This window comes from Cyanidioschyzon merolae, chromosome 2, assembly GCF_000091205.1.
Source record: "Cyanidioschyzon merolae strain 10D DNA, chromosome 2, complete genome".
NCBI lineage: Eukaryota > Rhodophyta > Bangiophyceae > Cyanidiales > Cyanidiaceae > Cyanidioschyzon > Cyanidioschyzon merolae.
Window position 1 is genome coordinate 391,695 of NC_010128.1, and position 27,534 is coordinate 419,228.

Genomic DNA, 27,534 nt, shown 5'->3' on the forward strand with positions numbered 1-27,534 from the left:
TTATGCGGATGCGAGAATGCGTCGTGAGATGCGTCCTTCGATTTTCACAGGATCCTCTAACAACCTCTTTGCTAAACGTTGGACGTGCATGCTTTTTTTTGCTTTACGACTGCGTTTCCTCGCACAAGGTCACGCAATGTGCGACTTTGGTAGCCTGCAACAGTTGCATGTGAACCGGTCGGCACGTACGTCATTTGCAGGGTTCTGTTCATGCTGCCAGCATGGACGTAATGGAGACTCGTTTTCGTCATCGACACCACGCCTACGATGTACGCTTATCGCTTTGAGCAAGCACTTCAACCTGGCTTCGTATTCAGGGGACCGGTCGCTTCCAACCCGCATACGCGTCAATGTATTCGGGCTGCACCTGAATAGCGCGCTTCTCGGCGTTGGTGTATGACGCCTCGAAAAGCGTGCTTCCTCATGCGCCTGCATATGATGCCTTGTTCACGCAGCCGTTCAAAGTGCACCCTCAGAGGCATTCAGTTCGCATCCAGCAGAACAGCATGCACGAGTGTGCCTGCGGGTAGCGGCTCAGTTCCCGGTGGCACATACACCAACACATCGGCGTGAACAACGCTCTGTAGTCGAGTACTTGATTGATTTCCGGTTATGGAGAACAGTGGCAGATAGGACTCGGCCTGTTTCGAATCCAAGGCGGACGTCAGAGATACCTCCGTCATTCGTGCAAAGCAGCTGAAGGATTCGCTTGTTGCGCTGCTCCGACAAAAGCTCCCCAGACACGTCGGTGCAAGCAGGTGCGCTCGTTGAAACTCGGGGCGCTCCGCATCAGGTACCACGACATGCGCTAGACGACCGATGATGCAGCGCGGATAGGCTCGTTCTATGGAGACACCTTTCAGCAGTTGAATTGCTGGGACGACAAGAAGTGCGAAACAGACGCTGCTACTCACTGGGTTACCGGGGAGCGCGAACGCGAGCCAGGGCCGCTTCGTTGAACAAAGATTACTTGCAAAGGTCATCGGTTTGCCCGGTTTCATCCGCAATCGACCAAAATGAATGCGTCCATGCTGAGCCAGGAGCGGTTTCACGACATCACTGAGGCCCATGCTCACACCGCCGCTGATAATGAGTACATCCTGCTGTGCATTCGTCAAAAGTGCCGCGAGATTGTCAGCGACTTCTTCGTCAGAAGCGATACCGGCATCAATGATATGCGATGGTGGTAAGTAGCGCCGTAATAGACCCAGTAGCAACGGACGATTCGAGTCGTAGACGCTTCCAGCGGTGAGCGAGGATGGTGACGCCGACGGGTCGCAAAGTTCGCTGCCAGTAGAGAGCACGGCAACTCGCGGAACTCGTTGCAGCGGTATCGATCGTTGAACGCCAAAGCTACAGAGAACACTGCGTTCAACAGCACCCAGTTGTTGACCTCGTTCTAGCACGACTTGACCGAAAGCGACGTCGTCGCCTTGGTGGCGCACCTCGGAGCCGGCTGGAACGCTGTAACCGGATGCAACCAGAATATGGAAAGACTCAAACGGTTCGTCTGAGCTTTTCGGGGCGCTTCCTGATGTCTCGTTCTCAAGCACCTGCACCTGCTCGACAGGAACGACAGCGTCTGCCCCTGGTGGTAGCGGAGCTCCCGTGGTGATGTACCTGCAGGTGCCCGCAGCGAGGCCGTCGACCTTTGGTGTTACCTGCCCAGCCACCTGACAACCTATACAGCGCAGTGTTCGGCTCGAAAGCAAGTCTTGACTACGGACAGCGTATCCGTCCTTTAGTGCCATATCAAAGCGTGGTACCGGCCAGGGAGCGGTGATAGCGTCCGCCAAAACTGCCGTTCCCGACTGCAGTGCGGCATCATCCCAGTTTGCGAGAACGGGTCCAGCTTGCTGCAGTCGTTCCGCCAAGGCAAGTGCCACTTCTTGGACAGTTCTCCAGGCCTCCTCCATCGATACCATGGGGTACGGTGACTGACCCTGCCGTCGATCTTGCATCTGGAAGAGGCGTTGCATACAAGTCCAAGAAAATGCCGTGGGCACGTGCTGTGCGGTTGCAGGTCGCCGGCGACGCCTCACAGGTGTCGCGTGAAAACGGAACACTGAACGAACTACCCTAAGTGTGCCTTGTGATGTCGGGGGAATTTTCTCATGCGTACCGTCTTGACATTCGACGTGGAGGAGTCAAGAATTATTGTGGATGCGTACGTCGTTTTAGGATTCTGGATTGTCTTTTGGGAGCTGCTGTTTAGACTCTTGGATACTGACATTCGTACAATCAACGGTATCAAGACAGTTCGTGAAGCGCTCGAACAAGGATTCCTAACGTGCATGGAATCGCTGTCCAATGCATAGGGGCAGGCTTCTATGCTTCTCGCCTCCTTACGTATGGAACGTTCAAATCCCGGATTCTTCAAACTTCGATCGTTCTGGTGCAAGGCAACGCCTGGGTACAGTGTTTGGTGCTACTGAAATGCCGAGGAGAAATACTCGACAGCATCCTTCGGCGACTTGATGGCAAGCTCTTGCGAAACGCTTCCCGTACTTTGCACGCCAAAAAATGAGTTTCGTAACCAAGCCAAATCACCATATCTTTGTAGGCGGAAACAGAACAAGACTCGACAGCTGCATGGTACCGCGTTAGAGGTTCGCTACCAGAGACTCCGACTCTTCGGTTTGCGTAGACGGAGGTCCTAGATTTGGACCTGAATCCTAGCAGCAAGCTCTTTCAGCGCAAAGGTTGTGACTGCTTTGCGTGAAGGGATCGTGAACGGATCGAAGTTTCTCGACTTGCTCTCCAGCATGGATTTTGCTTCCAGTACTCGTCTCGTCATGGACAGCATCGCATTCGATATATCTTCAATAGCCTAGAAGTGCGGATATCTGCGTGTTCGGCAGCCAATGTACTCACCGTGGACTTTGCCCCGCAGAAGCCCGCGATTCCTGTGCACGGCACTGGACCATGAAACGGTGGAGGGCATTCACGATAGCCCGGTGAACCGATCGAGTAGATGAACCGAGCGATACACCAAGCGTTTATGCTCCAGGAGCGGTCTTCAGACGAGGAAAAATAGGTAGTCATGGTGCGTTATGGTGCACTCCTAAGGAGATACCGCACCATAGCAAATAGTCGGCGCTATCAAGGGCGCTCCGATGCTGTAAACAAAGAGAATGAACATGGCAAGAAAAGTCGAGAATGCATTCGCTCATAGCCCTCCTGATCATGCTATGCGCGGACAACAGCCAGAGGCGACGACATGGTGTCATGAAGCCTGCCATCAACGTCCTCCAAGTGATGCAAACCGAACTGAAGAGACAGGAGACACCCACGAGATTCAAGCCGGAGGTACGAGAGCTCCGAAGAAAGCAGTCGCAGAAAAAAGATCGCAAAGGCTACCACGAGCACCAGCTGGTAAAAGCTGCAAACTTCACTATGTACACTCGAGTTCGCTAGGTGTGCGCCCGTCCCACTTTTATTCTACAAGTGTCATAAGCGCGCTTGGACTCAAGTATCCCGGAGAATACAGGACGCAAGATATGAACCGAGTTCTATGGATTCCATCGAATCAGGAAAACTCCAGGTCTGTTCAGGCTCAACGATCTACCGGCACAGCGGACACTATAGCTTAACTCCTTTCCGCCGATCCAAAAGCGTGCAGGAGACAACAACAACAACAACTAGAGCAACAACGCTACCCGACTTTCTATCCCTGGTGCCGTACGCTGCACTGCAGCGCTTTGAGCGGCGTTCCGTTCAGTGACGTTACCAAGCGCGTTTCGCACCTGCTTTCTTTCCGCTATCGTACTTGTCGGGTACGCTCATAACATTGACTAGGTGCACATTGAACATACTCGGGTTCCCGCGGAACCCTTCGAAAGGCTTCGCTTTGAAGACAGCGTGCAAGCGAGCCGCAGCTCGAAGAACAGGATCCGTAGCTGCTCGAAGCGAGCACACCTAGTCCGCTATTCCGCTTAGGCTTGGATAGCTATCGAGTCGTCGTTCGCGTTCGGGTGGAGTCTGTGGGACCAGGAGACCTCCGGCGCTAGTTTAGGTCTGGTCTCGAACAGGTACTGTGCATATATTTGTCTTGGAGTCCGAATAAGCCGGTGTGTCGTACGACTTTAGAAACTCCGAGACCTACCATTGTTGACGGGTGGGTGTACGGCGGCTGGTGCCTAGTTGTGCTTAGGAATCGTCAACAAGCGCATCGGAGGTCAAGTTTCTTGCACGCTGTCACAAGACTCGCTGCCCAGGGGTCTCTTCACGGCACACGGCGGCTCGAAGGAGCGTTTCGTGAACCAGAGAGAACGCGGCTTCTGTGGCTGCGTTTTTAGAGACGCCTGCTCGCCGACTCTATTCCAAGTGACCCCGAGAGCACCGCTATGGAGCCCGTTGAACACACAAACAGCAGCGAGGTATCCGCTGCCGCTAGAGCGACCCAAGATCACAACGACGAACGAGAGGGAGCACCAGTGAGCGGGGCGGTGGTTCCTGCGGAAGCTGATCCGCTATCCCATCTAGTGCAGGAACAGAGTGCCCTACAAGCGCTGCACAAACGGGCGCCCCGAATCATGGACGACCCGGATTTCGAAGGGGAATCCCGTGACCCAGTGCTCCAGGTTGACAAAGATGACGAAGGTCCACGACCAGCAGCCGCTGAGCCTACAACGCTCCAGCGTGTCGCAACCACGTCGGACGAAAGCATACTGGGAAACGCTTCACCGGCCAGCGAGCGCGGACTTGTTTCAGACACATTGCCACATGCAACAGATGCAGACGTGACCGATGAATGGGCTCGTCGCCGCAAACGTACGCGTTCGAGTCCAGAACTCGCCGAGGGTGATATCGAACTCCTGCGTGAAGCCGGTGTTGTGATTCCAGAGCGACAGTTGCATCCAGGAGGTCGTCGGTCTCGCCGGCGTCGACGACTTCGCCAGGCCGCAGACCTGGAGATGACCTCTGAGAACGACGATGACGAAAACGACAAGATCGAGGCTTCCCCTGATACGACCTCCGTAGCACCGTTTGGCATGATTGGCGACAGAGACGAAGCCGATAGAGCTGCAGGCGCTGTGGACGCTCAAAAGTTCACGTCTGTCGGAGAAAAGCAAGCGTCGTTGCCTGCTAGTCCTCATCAAGCAGCGAATGCCACGGTGGGTGCTTCAGGCCTGGGTGCCGGCATCGGCGGCACCGATGATCAGAATCTCGCAGATGAGGCGTCGATCGACCAAAACTCTGAAATAGAGGAAGAAGAAATCGGCAGCGACGATGATGAGGATGATTTAGCCGACTTCATTGACTATGGTGATGGGGCAGCTGGGCAACGTCGCCGCCGCCTCGCCCGTGAACGAGCGAGAGCTGCTTTGCAAGCCTCACTCCGAGGCGGGCGCCTGTCCAGCGAACTGGATCCTTACGCTGCAGCACTGCTGCGAGAGCTCTTCGGTGATGCCGATTCACTTGAGAACTACCGCGGAGAGCCGCTTCTCTATCACGATGATCCCGAGCAGATTCGCAAATGGCTCCAGAGAATCGGCGTCAATGATCCACGCGATATTGAGAACGTCTTGTCGCTGGAGTCGTGGGCAGTACCAGAGCCGTCGTCAGCGGAGGAGGATGCATCGACGGGTGCGGAAGCCTCCAAGAGCGCCGGACACGAGAGCCTCTCCGTCGAGCAGACAGAGCTGCTCGCGGAAATGTATGCAACGCCTCAGGATGATGCGATTCGTGCACTGGATTTGCCGGAGTACACCCAACTCTATCACTGCGGGCGGGATCAAGCGGGGAATCCACTCCCTCGCGAGCTCATGGACGAGAGCGATATTCGTTACGAGGCAGAGTGGATCGTCACCAACGGACTCGTGGACCTGCTTCGGTCGAGTAGACAGGCGGCTCCAGAGTCATCGCTCGTGGATCAGGTCGCGCATTTGCTGCGCTTCCTGCATCTGGAGCACCTGGACATCGCCTTTATCGCCATGTATCGACGAGATTACCTGGAACCCGATCTTCTGCCTCCGCTCGAGCGAGGCACTGGCGAGCAACAAGCTCCAGTGCTGGAGAGTCCGACACATTTCGTGGGCGACTGGACACGCCTCTGGCGAGTCCTCGACTGGGACCGATACTATTTCCAGTTCCTTCAGCAGAAGCGCCGCCTTATGGACGTTTATGAGGAACAGGGTGAAGAGGAGCTTTTGCAGCTGGCTACGGCAGCATTCCGCCGTGAGATGCTCCAGGATGTGGAAAAATACGCGCGACTGCGTCGGGAGCTAGCTCACGGGGACAAGAATGGATCGGCATCAGCGTCAGCAGGTCGTGAAGAGGCTGCAAGTCCCGAGTCGCTGCGTCAGGTGGCAGCAGAAACTCTGCTGGCGCCCAGCACCGACGCCTACCAGCGACAGGAGCACCGCACCGCAGCTGCAGCTGCGGCGGAAGCGGCAAACGGCAGCATCCACCCTGAAGTCGGCCTTGATTCCGAAGCTGCTGGTACCGTCTCCGACGACGCAATGGATCAGTTGCAGCAAGCAACCGCTGCAGCTGCTTTGCGACACGCGTCAGACGACGAAGAGCACCGGGATGCGGCACCTGTGCACTCGACCGAGACCCTAACGCCAACAATTGGGAATGCCGAGGCCATGCAGCCGCGAGCACGCGCGAAGAACAGCAACAGCAGTAGCAGCAACAGTCGTAGCGATTTGCAGCGTACCAACGCTGAGATAGCGACTTCAGCGGAACAACCGGGAACACTGCAGCCTCGACAGGTGCACCCGCAAGCCCCTGGTCGTCGCAGGGCTGGTCGCACTCCGTCGCGTCGTGATGCGCTTCATGTGGCGATATCCTGGGTTGTTGCACACCAGCTCGATGTAGAGGCGCTCTATGGCATCAAGGCTGCCGATTTGGCCTCCAACGTGCTCTCGGGTGGCAGTCTCATCACCGAACCTGCTGATCATCCAAACAAGCCGTCGCTCGAAGAACTGCTTCGATCTACTGATGTTACCGAGAGCACTGCTGCCGTCGGTATCGAACGGTATCTGCGCTACGTTCGTCAGGTAGCTGGGGCGCTTTATGCGGCACACCCGCGCCTTCGGCACTTTACCCGGACGCGTCTGCGCGAAAAGGCGCACCTCACCGTGAAACCGAGTGCGCGTGCCCTCCAAGACCTCGATATACTGGATCCTTTGCGTCCGTACTGTTCAGTGGAAGCGCTACCGGTTGCAGCCCTGGACCCAGCAGAAATGGCTCGTTTCATTTACGCTGAACGCCTTGGCCTGGTGGAGCACATGGAATGCTCGCTAGCGGCGCCTGATGAAGCGGAGCTCGAGTCCATCCTGGAACGCGCGCTCCTCAGCGACAAGTTGTACGAGTCGGCACAAGTCTGGAATGCTGCACGCCGGCAGATGCTCACCGAGCAACTGCTGCGGGTATGGTTGCTACCGCCGCTGCTCGCGGAACTGCTCGAGTGTCTACGCGAGGAAGCGCGAGGTGCTTGTGCGCTCGCGGCAGTCAGCGCCCTGGAACAGCAACTCGTCATCGGTGGCGCGAGTCCCAGCAGTGCATCGACAAACGCACATGAACCTGGTGCGTTCGGTGTCCTCTCTGGTACCGCTGCTGGTGGTGTGCTCGCGTTTGTAGTCTCCGACGAGTCCGAGTACCCGACGACACGCTCTCGTTGGATCTTTGGTGTTGCCCTCGATGCCTACGGCCAAGTGCTGGACACGCTGCGTCTGGGTTGCCATGGCTGGCTGCCCGGCGACGAGCGGCTCTTAGGGCAACTGGTTGCAGCGCAACAGGCAAAAAGTGGTGGCGCTGCTGCTGCTGCTGCTGCTGCTGCTGCTGCCGCGGGCGCTTCAGCGTTGGAGATGCCGCCGCAGGTGCGCTCGCGACTGGAACGCTTCCTCCAGCGTCATCCGCACCGGCAATGTGTCGCTATTGGGGTCGCTTCTGGGAGTCCTATTGGCGTGAATGCGGCAAGTCTCTGGCTCTACGAATGGATACGCGGAATAGAGCAGCGTCTCGGTAGCAGGCGTGAGCAGGCGGTTGGGCGTCAGCCGCATGTGCTGCGTATCGACGATGATGCTGCTCGCCTGTACGCGAAAACGAAGACTCTGAGCGCTTCACTCGGAGGCATGGTGCCTCCCGAGTGCGACGGTCTGCCCTTGCGACGGGCTGTTGGTGTAGCGCGACTCTGTCAGGAACCGCTGGCGGTGTATGCAGCGATTGCAACAGAGGCATCCCTGGGTGCATTGCTGCGCCTCACTGTGCGCTGTCGTCCGCAACACCAACAACAACAACAACAACAACAACAACAACAACAGATGCTGGATTCTACCCGCCGTACGGATGAAACTGGTGATACCACGGCTACGGCGGACGCTGCAGGCCATGACGCTACAAGCTGGCAGCAAGTCACGGACCCGAGTCTGCATACACAACTGGACCTTGGCCTCGATGGCATGGTGACCTCGCCCAGTGATCGTCTGCTGGTCGTGGAACGAGCACTGCGTCATGCGGTCGCCTCACTGGGCCTCGACCTGAACCTCTTGTTGCGCTATCGTCATCTGCAACCTCTGATGGCGTTTGCGCCCGGCCTTGGGGTTCGCAAAGCATCCCTTTTCATCCAGACGCTGCGAAACCAGTTTTCCAGGGGCGCCACACGACCCCCAAGCGTCCCGTCACGTCAGGCAGTATTGCGCAGCAAGGCAGCGACTCGGCGGGTGCTCGACTCGCTCATAGCGTATCTGAGGGTTTCGAGCGGGATCCACGGGACGACTAGCGGCGGTCCAGGCGCCACAGGCGAAGCGTCGACGACACTTCAGGGTGCTTCGGCGGCAGCGTATGCACGTGAACGACTTGCCCAGTGGAGACGACGTGCTTCCAGCGTCGATGTGTCGACCTGGCGACCACTAGACGAGACCCGCATCCACCCGGTAGACGAACCGCTGGCGATGAAGATCGTTGTGGAGTCGTTGCGGGAGCACGATCCACGGTACTGGAATGCAGAGCGTTTAGCGTCGACGCCTGCAGCGGTGTTGGTGTTGCATTTGTTGGAGCATCCCGAAGCGATCGAGGAGCTCGACTTGCCCGGCTACGCAGCGCACCTGGAACAGGCTGGACACGGTCGTAAGCGGCACATTCTATTCCTGATTGCGAATGAGTTTTACCGACCATTTGCGGATTGGCGTCGGACGCGCTCCTCGTTACAAGGCAAAGCGCTCTTCTATGCCTGCACCGACCTGGATGAGTGCCTGTTTGGCTATGGAACGCGGGTGCACGCCTTTGACGGACGTCCTGTAGAGCGCGGTAGCGCTTGGCGTTGTCGTGTGGTTCCCGCAACCGCCTCGGTTGCCAGCGACTGGCTTCCTGGTCGTCTGGAGGCAGCACAAGTGCCGGCAGTCTGGCGACAAGTCCGCCAGGCAGCGACATGGGGCAGCATGTGGCCTGCTTCTGTGCATGCACGGGCGGAGGAGCGCTACTTCGGAACGCCCTCGGTTGCTGCCCTGGGGCAAGTGCCGCTCTTACCGCTTCGCGTTAAGGCTGTGGACGGAGAGGCGCTCCAGGTGCAGCTCATGGCGCTGGAGCCGTTACCAGCCGAGCTTGCGTGGTTGGCGGAGCGAATGGCGCACCTGCCGGGTCGAGTGCCGCTGGAGTCGGTGTCGCGAAGCGCGCCTCCTGGTACCACCGCAGGCACTGCAGGTGTTGACGCTTTTAACACATCGAGTGCTGCTGCTGCTGCTGCTGCTGCTACGAATCATTTGTCCTCTTCGACGCTGCTATCCCAAAGAGCATCACGTGTGCTTCCCACGGGCCTGTTGCGCCATCCTGCGTACCGTGCGCTTAGTGGGCGTCAGGTGGTGCAGGAGCTTGCCCAAGCGCCGCCTGGCACCGTCTATTATCGTCCCTGTTCCCGCGATGCCCAAGCGGTATGTGCTTCGTTCAAAATCCACGACGAGGCGCCCATTGTGCACTTGGACTTGTTGGTGGTGGAGTCTGTGGGGTCCGGTTCCGGTGCGGTTGCCGGAAACGCCACTGGTGCTAGTGCTGGTGCTGCTCCTGCTGCTGCTGGTAGTGGCGAGCACGTCACACAGCAGTGGCAGCTGCGTCTGGATGCGGAGCTCTTCGACGACTTGGACGAGGTTTTTGCACGCTATATTGAACCGATTGTTCAGCTCGCCTGGAGAGCGACGCAGCATCCCAAGTTTATGCTTGTTGGTGAACACGACAACGCTGCGGCGGCTACCACGGCACTGGAAGCCTTACTACGGCAAGAGAAGGCCAAAGCTCCCAGCACCATCCCCTATCGACTCGCGTTTTGTCGACATCGTCCAGCGCATTTGGTGTTTGCGTATCTACCGGGTCGAGCGACTGTGCTGTACGAGCCCATTACCCTCACCCCAACAGGTTACCGACTTCGTGATCAGGTGTTCTCGTCAGTTGATGACTTGGTCAGCTGGTTCAAACGCAACTGGCAGCGTTTGTTGCGTTCGCAAACCGGACCACCGCGACAACAAGCGACAGAGGCTGATTCAGATGCGGTGCTGGCGTCACTGGGAGCAGGAGCAGTTGCCGTGGGTGCATCGGCTGGAAACCGTTACCAGAGCGAGGCCTCTGCTGCGTACGGGGCGCAAGTTGGTGTCGACCAACGGGTACCTGTTGTGGGTTCTTTGGTGCAACTCGCGCAGCGAGCCCTTGAGCGTTCCGGAGCGGGCACTGGTCGGCATGCACCGCGTTAAGGAGTGTGGAAAAGCGGGTTCCAGGGCTCGGCGTAGGCGGTTACCCCGGTGCTTATCCAAAGCGTACAGTGAGATAGGTTTTTATTCTAGCTGCGATGCGAGCATCGATTCCATAGCACAATAGCATTGCGTGGAAGCACGGGGCGAACTGTATCCATGGGAGCCTCTCGAACCGGAACCTGGTGTACTATGCTATGGATGCTAGCCTTGGATTCGTCTAGCTTTCAACGCATATCTCAACGCGCATGGCATTGGTACGTTCCAGGCCGATGGTATGGATCCTGGCCTTGGATGTGTGTATCGCTTTTACCATAGGAATAGAAACTTTTTGCGCAAGTACTTGCAGTCCGACGTTCTCGTGCATGAGCGACACCCGTTTCAGATTCAAATGGAGCACTGAACTGTTCGGTGTGTTCCAGTATTTCGATAATTTGCCAGTTATCTTCCGAGGTACAATCGCGACGCAGCAAGTGCATCAATATCGGGGACCAACGGCTTCATATGTCGTTTCTGGCAATCCAGGCGCCATTTCGGAGTGACTCATTCGACGCTCCGTCACTGGAATTTATTGCTTCTCCGGAATCAAGCGAAATAGCGACGCCATGGAGAAAAGGTTCGTAAAGTAACAGGTATCATGATGCAATGAATAGGGGCCTGGCTTCCACGCTTCCCCTTGTGTGCACAATGCCGAAAGTATGTGTGCTTCAACTTTCCGATCTTTGTATTCAATGACAACGGGGATGCATGGCAACACAGATTGCCGAATAAGCGACACGTAAGCCTCGACGTCGTGCCTTGGCGACTTCCGCAAAAATTCATACGGATCATTCACCGAACATGTCACGTTAAATCATGGATTCCGTTTGACTGACACATGCTCCTTTCATGTACGAAACGCCAATTCATTGCGGCAGGGTACCTCACACACGAGGTGTGCGCTCAGAGGACCGAGCGCCATCCATTTGCATCGCAAGGTATCTTGGACTCCGACTCTAGTCATCGTAGCGATCGCTTCGAGTGGAGGTTGGATCGACGCCTGGCAGGACGGCTGCGTCGACGCATCCTCTTTGCTTGCACGGGACGCCTCCTGGGATATTCCCTCGGGCACTTGATTCATCATGGACGACTTCACGGCGTTCTGCAAATTCTCTGTCGAATACGACACTGTGCGCTTGTACAAGCAGCGCACAGTGTACGCTCCGAGCGGATCACCCAGAAGAGGCCCGTCATCATCGAGTACAACACGCCGTGCGGAAACAGAGGCGAGCATCGACGAGGAGCCCTCTGTACCCGTCATGGGCGTGTACCGAGCAATAAAGCAAGAGCTCACGTGCAAAGTGACGGCGCTCAGCGTAGAACGTGTGGTGGAAATAGCTGTACAATGAATCGCAGTCACGTATAATACCGCTGTGAGAAGCGCATCGAAGCTGTCGACAAACAACATGAAAATGACATGCAAAGCATACATCGCTACCTGCGCCTCTTCATGGAATGCATCGACAGGAGCCGAACGTACCAGAAACCAGTATGGAACGCCATCATCCATATCCTCCTTCGACCGCTGTCAACAGACCTATCAGGCCAAAAGACACGCGCTTCGTTCAAACCGAAGATATGGAAAGAGAGGGCGCGTTCGAACGAACGCTGTCACACGAGTATCCCACCAAACCTATTATCGATGACATTGGAATCAGACCCAAAATTTAAACCCTTGTTGGCGTACCTGAGTTGCATTCTATGCTATTTCACGGGGCTCGATCCCCGCCAGGCCACGCAGTTGATGTGTTCCGTGGGTGCTCCACGATGCGAACTTGCGCACCAACCGCTGCACTCGGGATTGCGCGCTGTTCTCTGTGTGGAGCACGTTCTCGGCATGTCGTCTTCGTGTCGAGAGCTTTTCGAGGAAATGGTTCGGTGTCTTTCGGACTCGGAGTGTGTGCGTTCGCATCCTGACCCAACGCGAGCACTGAGCGACTGTGCTCGACGCGACGCCGCTGGAGTACCGGACACGTGTCGAGGGACGATTGAGGCCTACGCAACCTGTCGAAGAGCCCAGATCGATCCTGCTCGTCGGATCATGGGTAATCCAGCAGCTCGTGTCAAGCACGAATAGCATACGGGAATACGCACACAGGTCAGGGCGAAAGAGGCTGCCGGACGTGGCCCCGGTTAGAGCGCAGGCCGTTCGGAGGAGCGCTCGCGTCCTCCGAGCTGGTCCCCGAACCAACGGGATCGCGTTTAGCGATGACTACGCGTACCAAGGCTCATCTTGCCCGCAAAGAGGTGATGCGGTTTGCGCGTACCGATGAAACGATCAGACTCGCCTTGGCGGTGCTCTCGTCCGCTAAACGCGCGACGCAGCGTCCGCTGAACGAGTTTCTGGGCGTGGCGAGCCTGCACAACATCACGCAGACCAGCAGGAACCAGGGACTGATCGCTTACAGCTCGAGTTCGATAGACAACTGGTGCAGAGTGAGCTGCTTTTCTGGTCTGCTGCTTGGTGGTGCTTGGGTCGACAGCGCGCCCCCATGGTCGCTTTGCAACCGCCTGCGACGTCTTGCGTACCTTGAGAAGCGCTTTGCGCGATAGCTTAGGTCGTTGGGTGCGGTCTCGGGCAGCTTGCTGCTGACGAAGCCGTCGCTGGTTGCGAGCTTTCTCCCGAATCAGCGCGACATCGGTGTCTGACGGTTGATCAACCGGGACGTCTGCACGCGGCTCGTCACCGACGGCGTCTGAAAGCATACTCTGACGCATCGTTTCCTCTTGCTCAAGGGCAAGCAGCCTCTGATGAATCTCCGGATCAACATAGTCCGCTATGTTCTTGCCGTCTACGATCTCCGGAATGTAGTCATAGCGCCATGCTGGGTCTGTTAGGTCGTAGTGCTTGCGCCAGTCCATGCTGTAGACGCCTGCACCTCCGTGGTCGCGTTCCAGTTCACGCTCCGTCTTCCGGCCTGCTCGGCTTGTCGACAAGGTGCAGGCCAGTTCAGGTGCGGTGTTTTGGTTAAGTGCATCGTCCGCATCGCGCAGAGCCTGGCGGCGTTCGAGGACTGAAGCGGGAATCTGCGGTGTGCGAACGAGCTTCGGCTCCGCGACGTGCAGCCGGTTCAGTACAGAGTCCGTTTGTCTGCCGCTAACTTTGAGAGAGACACGCAGCGCTAAAAGTCGTTCACAAGCGCGATTACGAACCGCGAACACCGATGCATATCCGTCGTCGCCCATCGTGGATGCCGTCATCAGCTCTGCGCCCACTTGTTCGGCGGTTTCCCGTATCGCCGTCCACGTTGCCGGATCGAGTTGCTGTTCCCAGCCAAGATCCGTCTTATTGCATACCACGAAAAGAGGCTTGTCAGCGAACAGCGGTTGAAGGGAACGAAGCAAGGCCAGTTGCTGGGCTATGGCGTAGCCACAGGTCTCTGACGGGTCCACGAAGAACAGAATCGCCGCCTGGAGATGTGCCAGCGCTGTAATCGACTGCATCTCGATGGTGTTGCGCTCATCGAGGGCGTGATCCAAAAGACCAGGTGTGTCGATGACCTGCCAACGCAGGTACTGGTAATCCATATGACCGACAAACAGGGACTTTGTGGTGAACGCATACGGTTGGACGTCGACTTTGGCGTTGGTGACGCAGTTCAAGAACGATGACTTGCCAACGTTCGGATAGCCCGCAATCAGCAGCGTTCGCGTCATAGGGTCGATACTAGGTAAGCGCGCCATATGTTGGCGCACTTGCTCCAGATACGCTAACGCTGGGCGAAGGTGTTTCACCGTTGTGCACATTCGACCCAGAGCGGCTCGTTTGAGGCACTTGGCACGGTAGAGAGAGTCTGCGTATTTGAGTTGGCGCACGTAGTCGCGTGCAAAGCTGTCCACAAGGCTGCGTATCCGACTTACTTGACCAAGGGCCAGTTTGTAGTGATCTCGGTCATACAGCACATTCAAAATATCCGCATAAAAGGGATGTAGTTCCTCTAAAATCGGAAAGTCGCTGAGGATCTTTGTCAGGCGCTCATGAAAACATGACTGAGCATAGCGCACCTTGCGTATGTAGAACGTCCGAATCCGAGTGATCGCATACCCTGGGTGCACAACGGTGGGGGTTTTGCGCTGTGTCTGAGAGAGTACGATATCGATGAGGTCCAGTGCCTCCGGTACCACCTGGATGTGCTTTAGACCCCCTACAGTCATGGTGTCGTCGTAAGCAAATACCAATTGGAAGCGAGCTCTTCGTGTGAAGTGAGGGCAATGGTACCCAGGGAGTACTGGCTGCTCTCGAACGCCGCGTAGTGTAGGTACGCTGTGAACGGGTACGATAGACGTGTCCCCTGGAGCCGCCTCGTTGTGCACTCACGAGGAAACAGGTGACCCGATCGCTTCGCTCGATATCGGTATTTGTATGCAGTGGAGGTCCCTTGTTCAAAAAATTCGACACCACACCGTCCCTGGTGCACTGCTTTTGTCAGGTACGTTTCCTGAACTCGGCCGGCGACATCGGTATATCCGCAGCCGACGGAGAGTGCGCTGCGGACGGCGGCGGCTGCTGCTGCTGCGGGCGGCGCGCCCCAGACGCGAAAGCGGGGCAGGTGCCTGGAGGCACTGATCCTCGACACGGGAACTCGAAGCGAAGCACGGGGGAACTGTTTTCCGTATTGTGGAAAGATCACCTTGTAGGCAGGTGCCTGGAGGCACTGATCCTCGACACGGGAACTCGAAGCGAAGCACGGGGAAACTGTTTTCCGTATTGTGGAAAGATCACCTTATAGGCAGGTGCCTGGAGGCACTGATCCTCGACACGGGAACTCGAAGCGAAGCACGGGGGACCTATTTTCCGTATTGTGGAAAGATCACCTTGTAGGCAGGTGCCTGGAGGCACTGATCCACTACAGGGGAACTCGAAGCGAAGCACGGGGAAACTGTTTTCCGTATTGTGGAAAGATCACCTTGTAGGCAGGTGCCTGGAGGCACTGATCCTCGACACGGGAACTCGAAGCGAAGCACGGGGAAACTGTTTTCCGTATTGTGGAAAGATCACCTTGTAGGCAGACTGGAGGCAATGATCCTCGACACGGGAACTCGAAGCGAAGCACGGGGAAACTGTTTTCCGTATTGTGGAAAGATCACCTTATAGGCAGGTGCCTGGAGGCACTGATCCTCGACACGGGAACTCGAAGCGAAGCACGGGGAAACTGTTTTCCGTATTGTGGAAAGATCACCTTGTAGGCAGGTGCCTGGAGGCACTGATCCTCGACACGGGAACTCGAAGCGAAGCACGGGGGAACTGTTTTCCGTATTGTGGAAAGATCACCTTGTAGGCAGGTGCCTGGAGGCACTGATCCTCGACACGGGAACTCGAAGCGAAGCACGGGGAAACTGTTTTCCGTATTGTGGAAAGATCACCTTATAGGCAGGTGCCTGGAGGCACTGATCCTCGACACGGGAACTCGAAGCGAAGCACGGGGGACCTATTTTCCGTATTGTGGAAAGATCACCTTGTAGGCAGGTGCCTGGAGGCACTGATCCACTACAGGGGAACTCGAAGCGAAGCACGGGGAAACTGTTTTCCGTATTGTGGAAAGATCACCTTGTAGGCAGGTGCCTGGAGGCACTGATCCTCGACACGGGAACTCGAAGCGAAGCACGGGGGAACTGTTTTCCGTATTGTGGAAAGATCACCTTGTAGGCAGGTGCCTGGAGGCACTGATCCTCGACACGGGAACTCGAAGCGAAGCACGGGGAAACTGTTTTCCGTATTGTGGAAAGATCACCTTGTAGGCAGGTGCCTGGAGGCACTGATCCTCGACACGGGAACTCGAAGCGAAGCACGGGGAAACTGTTTTCCGTATTGTGGAAAGATCACCTTATAGGCAGGTGCCTGGAGGCACTGATCCTCGACAGGGGAACTCGAAGCGAAGCACGGGGGAACTGTTTTCCGTATTGTGGAAAGATCACCTTATAGGCAGGTGCCTGGAGGCACTGATCCTCGACACGGGAACTCGAAGCGAAGCACGAACGTGCAACAAGGTCGTTCTATCCTTATGGTAAGCGTTGCACGGGGGAACTGTTTTCCGTATTGTGGAAAGATCACCTTGTAGGCAGACTGGAGGCAATGATCCTCGACACGGGAACTCGAAGCGAGGCACGAACTTACAACAATTTTGTTTCCATCCTTATGGTAAGCGAAGCACAGGGAACTATTTTCCGTATTGTGGAAAGATCACCTGGTAGGCAGAAGGTTTCGTGAGCTAGACGAGTCTGCTAGGCTGGTGCTTCACTCTCTAGACAGTGGCAGGTGCTGTGGCGAGCTCTGAGCAGCTCGTCTGCAACGCAATTCATTCTGGGACTAGGTGCAGTTAGGCTGAGTCTGGGCTTCGCACTGGTCGTGGTTGACTCCTAGCTTATCGATTCGTGCTGTCGCAGGCAGTCGGTCTGCCTGTACACTTTACATGCTCCCAGAATAGCTATGTACTCCGACTCCTTGTCGAATGGAGCAGGCATCGAGCCGAAACCCCGCCCCCCCACCAGTGGTGTGGCAAAGCCGTTCTGGCCCCGTGCTACGTACGCACTACCAGCACAGGCGCTACTGCGGGTGCTCATGGCAAGTACTCGGCGCACGATAGACCGTACGAAACAACCAGTATATTCGAGAGGAACTAGGGGTCATGGAACCTGGAGGCCGGATGCTGCATGACGAACTTTTTTTCGAATGCTAATATCCATCCCACAGCCTAGGAACCATGGCCAATGTAAATGCTTTTTTCAGAGAGAAACACGCGCCCAATGGAGCGATCATTACGTTTCAAAATAGAAAACAATTCTTTCATGGGATTCAACCACGGAGCGCACGGAGGAATAAAAAGCAGCTCTGCCCTTGATAGATTCGGCAAAAGCTCGAACGCGAGTCGAATGGTGAAATACCACGTTGTCCTATAGAGGGATGTCGCCAGACGCCAGCGGAAAAGTCTTCAATGATTCGGCAAAGTCGTTGGTGCCATCGTATGAATCCTCTGTACCAGCGAAACCGCGGCCGGCAAATGAATCCACTACCGCTAGGACAGATGATGTCGTCAGAGTTCTCTTCGAGATCCATCGCGCACACAACGGGCTTCCTGCTCTGCGAGTAGTCACATGCGCTCCAAAGGTTTCACTTAACGGAGTTCTCATCGACTGAAAAAACCACCCCAAGTCCCAGTGCTTCATACCGATCGCTGAGTTCCAGGAATTCTGTTGTTGCGATTTCAGTGGAAGATGACTGTGCATAAACTAGGACTTGTTTCTGCGACTTTATGCCAGTGTTTCAGGATCACACGAATAAGACGTTGAGAAGTATAGACGCACATGACGAATGATATCTTTGCTTTTGCTTTCCGTTAAGTGATCAAAGATTCGCCTTTGACGATGGACCGCAAGCACGCCTTGAGACGATCGGGTTTTCGCGCGGGGCATATAGTCGTGTTTCTTTCAGGGTTCCGCAGCCATCAGAGTATTGTGTTATGACTGACCTGATTCAGAAATGCAGTCCTTGTTGCGCTCTTCAGTAAAGCATATATCCTGCAGGCAATTCGACTACGATCTGTCCGGCACGTTGCATCGTGCTTTCGATCAGCTGCTATACCCCGCAGCGGAGGTTGCACCAACATTGAGTTGAGAGCCCATAAGCGAGCGCTGCGATACCTGGTGATTCATTGATGTGCGTCGGTGTAATTTTTTATCAAAAAGTGTGTGCCATAAAACCAGGTCATCTATGGGTGTGCGGGCATAGCTTCTGGCCTATCGCAACGCGCCGCTAGTCTTGGTGATGCACTGTTATGTGTTGCGATGTCCTTTCATTAGTCAGCATGCTTCGTGGAAACCAGGATGGCTGTGAAGAACTTCACCGTGTGCACGCCCTGATGTCTGGTATGTAGTGTAGCGGGTCGTTTGGCGCAGCCACGTATGCACACGGAAACATCAGAACGCAGCTCCATACGATTACAGCTCCCGCTTTTTAGAATCAGCGTCGTGTCTGGCGATGCTGCACAGCGCTATGTGCACAAGGCGGGGCAGTCGCACAGTAACATCGAAAGGTTTGCCTTGTGCCTTGAAGGACTCCGCACGTTGTGTTGCGCTGTTGTAATGCGCGAGACTGGGGTCCGCGTGCGTCTGTTCTCGACGGATTCAAGGCAGCGCGCAAGCATGAGCGCAAGGCGTCTTCCGCGTCTTCCGCGTGCTTCTGGGAGACTGCGCGCGCTAGCCTGTTCGTATGGACGAGGCGGATCGTAGACCAAGCCGAACAGCAATGGCAGGTTTTTTCAGAGCTCTCCCGTACTCGGAATCGTGCGCCCTTCGCGTCTCAGAGGCGTATCTGGTCGATACGCAGCGCCTGCTAAACGGTATAAAACTCGGGTTCGAATCCGTCCATGATTATCGGATGCAGCGCACGCTGCACATCAGTGGCGTTTCGCGGAGCCCCAGAAGAGCGCCTAGCTGCGTTGCGCCGGGCGAACGATGCTAGATGTTTGCCGCCCAGCGCGTTATTGCCTAATCTGGGCATCGTTGACCGCAAAAGGGTCATTCACCGGGGATACTTGCTACCTCGTGATATCTGTGATGACTTTTAGCAGATGCCCAGCGGAGCCAACATCTCGATATAGCGATCTGGGCATTACAAATCACAAAAGCCTAAAGTTCGACATGCAGCAGACAACCCCCCGGGTCGATTAAGATAGCGAGCTCTCATACGAACGGGTTGTACGGCTGGATCAACTCGGGTTTCTCCAGATGAGCAAAACAGACTAGAGCGAAATGGCATGGGATCTGAGAGACATCCACTTGCATTCAAAGAGGGCACTTGTCTCGCATGATGGGCCGAGCCCTCGAATCATGCTTCCAAACCAAAAACGATATCTACTGAACGGCATCCAAATTTCGCAAGAGAGCTCGTTTCGCTACGAAAAGTAGAGCAAAACACCTCTGTGGTCGGTGAAAAACGCCACCAGCTCGATATGGCTGTAAACTGATGCAATCCATGGCCTGCTGGAGAGACACCGCCCCGCTTCAATTCATCTGCCCGATACTGACTCGGAACGAGTGTTACGGAAGAAAATTCGATTGAGCCGAAGAAGCAACACCTCAAACAATCGCCAAAGAAGCTCCAGTGCGATCATTGGCGATGGAACAATGAAGATAAGAACATGACTGAGGCTCGCTAGTATCCTGTACCAACTTACACCACTTTTCTGGTGCAAAGAGATCGATGCATCATGCTTGAGACGCAGCTACTGCTACCTACCATAGCTGCTGCCGCAGCGAGCACTGCACCCTCTTATGGGACCGCACCTAGTTCGACTCGAGCGCGATTCACTGAGCTACAGTGCCACTCGCATAGAGTCACCCACAGGTATTATCAAGTCTCTGCGCGTTCCGTTGATTAACTCGAAAACAACGCCACCTCAGCGGTCCCATTCACCAGGCTCCACTCGCAGCGGTTTATCCGAGTGTCGGCGCCAGCTCGCTGTACGCTGAAAGATCCTCGACGCGCACATACCGCCTACGACCGTTGCTGTCGCTCTATCATAGCCTTGCTAACAACTCCCATGGACTCAATGTACCTATCGACACACTTGGCTAAACAGGTCTGCTCCCCGGAGGTCAGCGTAGCGCTTGGTTTGGTCACGCACTTCTCAAAGCACTTTTCCGTCACTCGTTGTACGAGATCCTGAAACGCCTGCCGCAGCATCTCATTTCGAACACGATCTTCAAGCTCCGCCCGCTGTGATGGCGTCAGTTGATCTATTTTATCCATAGGTAACGGTGGTAAACGTCCAGTGAAGCCGGAATGCGGCGGTTACCTCGTTGTGTGCAACTGCAGGCACCCAAGGCGACGTAAAGCTATTGAAGTGCATCGGCGGCGCCTGTGGTGCCGGCGCCCGGTGCGACGGCACCATGGATGCGCTGTCGGAGGTTTGTATGCTCGGGGTCACGGGGGATGCCCTGCTCTTTTCTCCAAAAGTATTGTGGATCGAGTAAAATGCCGGTGACTGGCCCGCAGCACGTATGCAGCGCTTATACGGCTGCCAGGATAGAACTGCAACGAGTTCACTGACTCAACGAGGGCGAACACGCGCAAGTTTGCGTTATTTCATATCGTCAACTGCACCAGAACTTGGGGGTTGGTTTTTCGGTCTCCTGTGTCGCGTCTCCAACTTTAAATACGCTGGTCTCTCGTTTCGCTCCGATTTCGTGAGCATCAGTCAGAGGATCGTGATAACAGGGCCAAATTCTCGTTCATAGGATTTCCGGTTGGCATAGACACGTGATAGGCGCAGGCGAAAGTTTCGATCGAATCTTCATTGGCCATGCTCACCTATTTGTTTGCGGCATCGGCGTACGCTTTGCAGCGATCACACCCGACTATGGTCAGATGCTGCCTTGTCTCCAGCGTGCTTCCTCGTACGAGTACTGCCCTCCGGCGCTTGAACTGTTGCTGCATCGCTCTGTACACGCACTAGACGAGTACAGAAGACTCCCCGTCGATGCCCTCGACCGTTTTCGCGTCTGGTGCCGTACCCGAAGATCACGAGCTTCGTCAGTGGCGATGCCCCCGACGAGTACTCTGTATGCGTCATATGCGAGTGCGCACTGTTCCATGCCATTGAAGATTTGTGGATTGCGGTGTTCGCCATGGTGGTAGGGATTTGGAAGGAAAATGCAGGTTGGAGAACTTGCCGAGAACTATCGATCCGGTGGCGTTCTCTTCATGGAAACCTGTGAAGCTTTCCCCATTGGAAGCCGTCTCCGCTATGTGTAGAGTACGAATCCATGAACACTTTTCATGCAAACAGAAGACAGGGTAGCCTCTCTGGGAGCATATCCCCTGAATTGTATCGTGCTGCGGTTGAATCCGCCGATTCATCGACGGGCACACAGAGAGAAGCACCTGTCTTTCGACCCGCGTCGAGTATTTGACATGCGCTTGGGAAGAAGTCGTCAAGGAAGGTCGTCGAGATTCTCTCCTCATCGAAGCAGGGACGCGCATAGCTGTGCTCCTCGGTTACCTTGAAACAGAAAGATCGAGTTCTAGGAAACTGTATGAATTGAGCACGCGATATTTACGGAACGGAGAAGAGTCAAGGCTTGTTGTTCTGCATTGCGTTAAAATATCGGTTATTATAAGAGCCCTTGTACGAATCTGTCGCATGTCACTGTGATGATGGTGAGGTGACGAATTCTACTGGGACTTTGTCGAAGGGGCCGTCCCGGAGAAAACAACCGCCGAGAATCGTAAACCAAGGTATGCATCCAAGAACGCCAATTCCCGCACTTCGAAATTAGAGGCGCAATATCAACACAAGTTCGCAGAGAAAATCGACAGATAGAAACAGAACGAGCAGTTCAGTTCGCGATGGTAGTTCGACACCATTGTGGAGCGCAGCAGCGTATCGCGCTCGTTCGACTGTACCTGGACGAGTTCGGATAATGTGCAGTCGGGCACACGAACCAGCCCGGGCAGAACTTGGTCCAGGCTCACCTGGGATGCTGGAGTGTCCTGAGGCGCAACTGGGTATGCCCGTTTGCCGAAACGATTCATTGTCGTTCGTTGGCACTCGTTTAGAGAGACACCCAGCTGCTAGACATGTGTGCACCATGCGTCCTTGGTGCGTGCGAGCGACGAATATCCCAATGTCGTCGGATCCCGTGGATGACAACCACGCAGCATCGACTCGTTACTCGTTCGACGCACTAGTTGATGCCGCGGGCGTGCCGCCATCGCGTGCTATAGCGCGTCCTGCGCCAAAGGCGAATACCGCACCACGTGACTTGTCGGTCATGTTCTTTGCCACTTCATTGATGAAGCCCGCAAATCTATGCATCTTGCCTCCATGCAACCGATACCGTTGGCGGCCCCAGCGAGGTCTCTCGGAACGCTGTCGAAAATCGTTCGCACGAGCCATGTGGACGCTTCTGCTCTGTCCAGTGCTGGGCGCTACGGAATCGATGTTGGCACTGTCACGCCATTTGTTGGTATATACGCTGGCGTCCATAATGCTCGACTACCCATAAACGCGAACAATGGAGAAATCAAGCCATATTACATATTCTGTCTGAGCATCAATTACCCTGTCATATGAAGGTTCTATCGAAAATTTCGAGAGGCATCTGCTCAGCTGGTAGCCCTGCGTCCGGATCGGCTACAGCAAGTCGTTTGACGAGGTGCATCGGGGCGAGAGCGGTGCCTCGCGAGACTTTGTCGCGTAAGGAGCTATGCGATATCTGTTGGCGTCCTGAATCTATCGATTAGCCGGAGACGAACTTGTTGGCTAGTGATCTATGCGCGTAAAAACCGCGTTTGCCGATAGTGACAATGCCGTACACTGGATAGAAGCTGGGAGCATGGGCTGGTACGAAGACCAGGTCCAGCCAAATTCCAGCTGTATGCTCCCTGTTTCTTGTTCAGTCATGGAACGCGACATTGCTAACGAGCAGGACAGACGAATTTGGTAAGGAGGAGCTTGGCAGAGAGACTCGATGAACGACGCGTCGTCGAGCAATCCTAACCGTTCGGCGATTTGGGGCCGGCCTCACGCTTGACTCCCCGCTGGGCCTGAAGCCGTTGTCGCACGTGCTTGACTCCTCTTTACGGCCGGAGGTCTGCCCCTACTTCATCAACGATGCACAGACCTGCCAGTCTTCCCGAATCAAGACTCATCGAATGAGACGAACACCATCCAAACCTGTACTGACAAAAATTCGCTTCTCAGTACGAAATCAATCGTGTCTTGTGCAACGCATGGCGCTCTCCCATACAGGCGTGCTTTGCCTCAACGTCCGCCCGTGTCCCTTCGTCACCGTTCGTATCGAGGGCATAGAGACGTCTCATTCGACGGCATCGTGAACATTGTCTCTTACACATCATATTCAGTAGAATACCTTTCGAAGGAGATCGTCGTCCATTTCGTCAGAGTTTGACCGGTTCTCCTCTAGGATGCGTGACGTTCAGAGCCAGCGTCGACGACGAGCAGCGTCATTCGACGTTGCTATGCCCGTTGAAATACTGACAAGTAACGCCATTCTATATATGACAGCGATGACACCTTAGAGCCTTTCCAGGACCTCTGTCCAGACATCATCGCCACCACCATCATCAGATATTCTATTCATAGAATACCTAGAAGAAAAAAAAACAGCGTGCTCCCGCAGGTATTCCAGCATGGACCGCTCCCGCACTGTAACGGACTCGCGGAGGGCGGCAGCGCGCGCACTTTGCGCGCCCCCGATGTGCTGTCCGTTTCGCCGCATCCGCCGGTGCCAGGCGCAGAGAAAAACGTTTCGCCTAGCGGAACTCGTACGTAGAAGCAGCGGAAGCGCGGCCCAGCGGCGAGCGTCATGCTGCATAACGATAATAGTTTCAAGGCGAACAACAACAACAACAACAACAACGAAGCAGGATCGTCTCGTGGTGGTGTTTACTGGCACGAGGGAAGCGTCTCGCGAGGTGAACGGGCGTCTCTGCTCGGTCAGACAGGCTGCACGGTGTGGCTCAGCGGGCTCTCCGGGGCGGGCAAGTCGACGATCGCTTGCGCTTTGGAACAAGCGCTTCTGCATCGTGGATACTTCGCCTACCGTCTAGATGGCGACAACGTGCGTCACGGGCTGAATAAAGATCTCGGTTTTAGTGCCGACGACCGGGCAGAGAACATTCGCCGCACTGGCGAAGTCGCCCGTTTGTTTGCCGACGCGGGCTGTATCTGCGTTACGGCCTTTATTTCACCGTATGCTGCCGATCGACGTGGCGCTCGAGCGCTGCACGAGGCCAGTAGTCTCCCTTTTGTTGAGGTTTACGTGCGCTGTCCATTGGCCGTTGCGGAGCAGCGCGACCCAAAGGGTCTCTACAAAAAGGCGCGTGCCGGTCTGATTCACGGGTTCACTGGCATTGACGACCCGTACGAGGAGCCCGATAGACCAGATGTTATCCTGGATACGGATAAGCTCTCAGTTGGTGAGTGTGTTGAGCGCCTGCTATGCACGCTGCGCGACCTGGGTGTCATCGAGACGCCAACGACTCGGGTGTGCGCGACGTGCGTGAATGCGCGCAAAGAGCGTCTCCAGCATATGAACTGAGCTTCGCATATGGTATATCAGATGGCGGTGATGCAGAGGACGCATCGAAATCCTGAATAGATTTCGTTAACGACGGTTGTCTGGGTGCCCTGATTCCGAGGACAAGGCGCTCAAAGGGGATTTTATCGAAGCATGTTGACACTCTGGAGCCAGTTACGAGAGCCAGCGCACCAGTGACATTCAGAATCGCAGCCTAGTACCTGTTCATGGACGCACAGTGCCGTGCGTCCAAAAACAAGTGTCACGTGAGCGTCGACATCGATGCCGAAAGCAGACGCTTATCCTTCGAGTCGTTGATGCCCTGTGCCGGCTGCAGCGATCGTCGTAGCGCTGCGGATGTGTTGCGAGGCGAGCCCAGTACCCTGGTTGCGCATATGCTCCAGTGCATCAGGTATGATGCTGGCAGGCGGTACATGCTCGCTGCAGATACACAGGTTGGTGAGTGCGCGACGGACCGACGCTCTGACAATCACTTTCACGTACGTATTGCTTTCGAAGCAGTCCGCTGCGCGACATCGATGGTCCCGGTGTCGTGGATGCTGATAGCGCCCACTGGGAAGACGCTGCATCTCTCGAACCGCAATGCGCCGAGAGAAAGTTCTTGAAAGCGGAGATACGGGCGCATAAGAGACGGCGTGGTCTGCTTGGATAAGCATACATGGATGCTGGCCGGGGTGCCACCTGCTGAACACCAGGATGGTAGAGCTCTTTTCTGACGATGCCTCTGCTGCTCCTGCTTCTGCTGGAAAAGAGAGCATAGGCCGCCTGTTCGTCTACTGCACGACCTGTTGCATACGTTCGCGATTTGCCTAGCGCCAGCACAGGTCGTGTAAAGTTCCATAACGGGCGGATAGCCTCCCATTCGGTTGCCGGCCTGTTTGGATGTTATGGATGGCGGCATGCGATCGGCTTGTGGGAGCTCGCAGCACTTGGCTTTTGGCTCGTCCAACGCAAGGCTCAACATACAATCCACCTAGAGCTCTGGATCGTCCAGAAAAGCTACGAGTCAGGGAGGCGGTGACTTGTCGCCTATGTTTGCAGAAGAAGGTCGATCTGCGGTGCGCGTAGCACAGCACTCGATATGAAACTTTGTGCTTTTATCCGTTCCCGCTCCGTTTGGATACGGAGCGCGCACGACGCAGAGCTCTTTGCGAGCACGCCGAGCCGCCTCATGCGCTCCAAATAGTTTCCACGAAACGGGTCGTTCACACGAGCCGTCTATGACGGCAAAGAACGCATGTCCACTGCTACTACCTAAGTAAGCATACCTGGTTCTGAAATAATCTCCGTGAAAGCACACGAGAACGTCTTGGTGGTTTTGATACCCGGAAATACGTCTCAGCGATCGCCGATGTCCACACAGCATCGGCTGCGTCTCTTCCGGAACGTGCCTGGAGAGTCGGTATGAGCCCAGGAGATGTAGCTTTTGTGGCGGTGCGGCAACAGAGTACATAAATATACACCCACCCGCAGCAACCTCACAGCATTTTTCGACCCGCAGCCTGTTACTGGTTTCAGCCTGTCCGAGTACACTTCTAGCCTGAGAGAGGCTGCGTTACAAAGATAGATTGCCTCGGCTCCTCGGGTCTTGTTTCAGCACCGCTCATCTTCTGATATTCATGGCGGCGTTGAAGTCTCAGTTCACAAACTCGATGCGTTTCTTACCTCTGGTTGAACTCACCAATGCAAGGAGTCCTATAGCTCGTGCCATGTGTGCCCCTACAGCCTCGTCAGCGCCTCGCCGCGTAAACCCATTGCTCGCTTATCTCCTGTCTTGTTCTTCTTCTTCTTCTTCGTCGCTTGCGCTTCATCGCGTGACAGTCAGAGAGAAGGGGATTTTGTTCGTTCCTCCCGGGCAGCCGGCGATGGCGGCCCTCGAGGCTCCTCGGCTTCCTTGTCCACCAGTTTCGTTTTTAGTTTTGAAAACGAACGCATTTTAAACGCATCTGCTATAAACCGCGAAGGAGTACTTGAATACACGAATCTGAAGGCCGGAACGCATTTGGGATCAAACATCATATTTTGCTCCGGCTTCAACGCAAATACAACTTGCACGGTAGAGCAGCGGGCTTGATGACGCCATGCTTTGCGCTTGTCGTGCATTGAGCACGTCACCGGCAACAGTGCACATTCCGAATGCAACATCGCTAGTTTTCTGGCAAGTCAACGAGTAATCAGGATCGCGTTTCCCTTCAACAGCAACATGCGCGTCGTGTCTCATGCCCGACAGCTATGGAGGTACGGATCTCGGCTGCGCTATAGAAAAAAGAACAGAAACGATCCACTCCGTGGCAACTAGATCAAAAGTTCTTTCGCCTCTACTATAAGCGTTGAAACGGGAACAGCTTTCCGTATTTTGCAAAGTTCACCTTCTCGGCGGAAAGTCCTGCAGGTCGGACAAGACTACTAGGCTAATACGCTGCACTCTACGGAGCGAAGGGTACTGTAGTGAGATCTGGGCAGCCCGTCTGCAACCCAGTTTATTCTGGGAATAGGGTCTGGTATGCTTCGTCTGGGCATCGTTTTGGTCGTAGTGCTCTTCTTGCATATCGCTTCGCGTTGTCGCGGGCAGCAAGTCTGTCTGCACAGCTTGCAAGCTCCCGGAATTACACTGAATCCCGATTCTGTGACTAGTGCACCACACCTCGCGCAGACGCCATCAGTGGTATAGCAAAGCCGTTCTGTCTCCGTGCAGCATCCGCACAGGCGGTATAAGCGCTATTGTGAGTGCTCAGATCACGTTAGG

At 55.4% G+C, this 27,534-nt stretch overlaps 7 protein-coding genes and 2 non-coding genes across 9 annotated transcripts, besides 1 other annotated feature; 5 read left to right on the forward strand and 4 right to left on the reverse strand.

The window, feature by feature from the left end:
• Nucleotides 1-482: 482 nt before the first annotated feature.
• On the reverse strand, nt 483-1,979 carry CYME_CMB143C (probable molybdenum cofactor biosynthesis protein Cnx1; the record flags this gene model as incomplete). The annotated part of the gene is made up of 1 exon (XM_005535169.1): nt 483-1,979. One exon carries the CDS (start codon nt 1,977-1,979, stop codon nt 483-485), a length of 1,497 nt encoding a protein of 498 aa, XP_005535226.1.
• Nucleotides 1,980-4,346: 2,367 nt separating this feature from the next.
• On the forward strand, nt 4,347-10,688 carry CYME_CMB144C (similar to suppressor of Ty 6 Spt6; the record flags this gene model as incomplete). Its single annotated transcript, XM_005535170.1, has 1 exon — nt 4,347-10,688. One exon carries the CDS (start codon nt 4,347-4,349, stop codon nt 10,686-10,688), a length of 6,342 nt encoding a protein of 2,113 aa, XP_005535227.1.
• A 1,873-nt stretch (nt 10,689-12,561) lies between these two features.
• On the forward strand, nt 12,562-12,801 carry CYME_CMB145C (hypothetical protein, conserved; the record flags this gene model as incomplete). Its single annotated transcript, XM_005535171.1, has 1 exon — nt 12,562-12,801. One exon carries the CDS (start codon nt 12,562-12,564, stop codon nt 12,799-12,801), a length of 240 nt encoding a protein of 79 aa, XP_005535228.1.
• Nucleotides 12,802-12,926: 125 nt separating this feature from the next.
• Nucleotides 12,927-14,879, reverse strand: CYME_CMB146C (probable nucleolar GTP-binding protein Nog1; the record flags this gene model as incomplete). The annotated part of the gene is made up of 1 exon (XM_005535172.1): nt 12,927-14,879. One exon carries the CDS (start codon nt 14,877-14,879, stop codon nt 12,927-12,929), a length of 1,953 nt encoding a protein of 650 aa, XP_005535229.1.
• Nucleotides 14,880-15,337: 458 nt separating this feature from the next.
• Nucleotides 15,338-17,880, forward strand: CYME_CMB147T. The gene has a single exon (XR_002461210.1). It is a non-coding gene; the product is annotated as a hypothetical transcript (transcript).
• Nucleotides 17,881-20,217: 2,337 nt separating this feature from the next.
• Nucleotides 20,218-20,472, reverse strand: CYME_CMB148C (probable mitochondrial intermembrane space complex subunit Tim13; the record flags this gene model as incomplete). Its single annotated transcript, XM_005535173.1, has 1 exon — nt 20,218-20,472. The coding sequence occupies one exon, from the start codon at nt 20,470-20,472 to the stop codon at nt 20,218-20,220; it is 255 nt and encodes an 84-aa protein (XP_005535230.1).
• Nucleotides 20,473-20,634: 162 nt separating this feature from the next.
• Nucleotides 20,635-23,856, forward strand: CYME_CMB150T. Its single transcript, XR_002461211.1, has one exon. It is a non-coding gene; the product is annotated as a hypothetical transcript (transcript).
• Nucleotides 21,071-21,352, reverse strand: CYME_CMB149C (hypothetical protein; the record flags this gene model as incomplete). The annotated part of the gene is made up of 1 exon (XM_005535174.1): nt 21,071-21,352. One exon carries the CDS (start codon nt 21,350-21,352, stop codon nt 21,071-21,073), a length of 282 nt encoding a protein of 93 aa, XP_005535231.1.
• A 197-nt stretch (nt 23,857-24,053) lies between the features above and the next one.
• On the forward strand, nt 24,054-24,788 carry CYME_CMB151C (adenylylsulfate kinase; the record flags this gene model as incomplete). The annotated part of the gene is made up of 1 exon (XM_005535175.1): nt 24,054-24,788. One exon carries the CDS (start codon nt 24,054-24,056, stop codon nt 24,786-24,788), a length of 735 nt encoding a protein of 244 aa, XP_005535232.1.
• A 1,088-nt stretch (nt 24,789-25,876) lies between these two features.
• Nucleotides 25,877-27,534: part of a sequence feature (possible transcribed region) that runs on past the window's edge.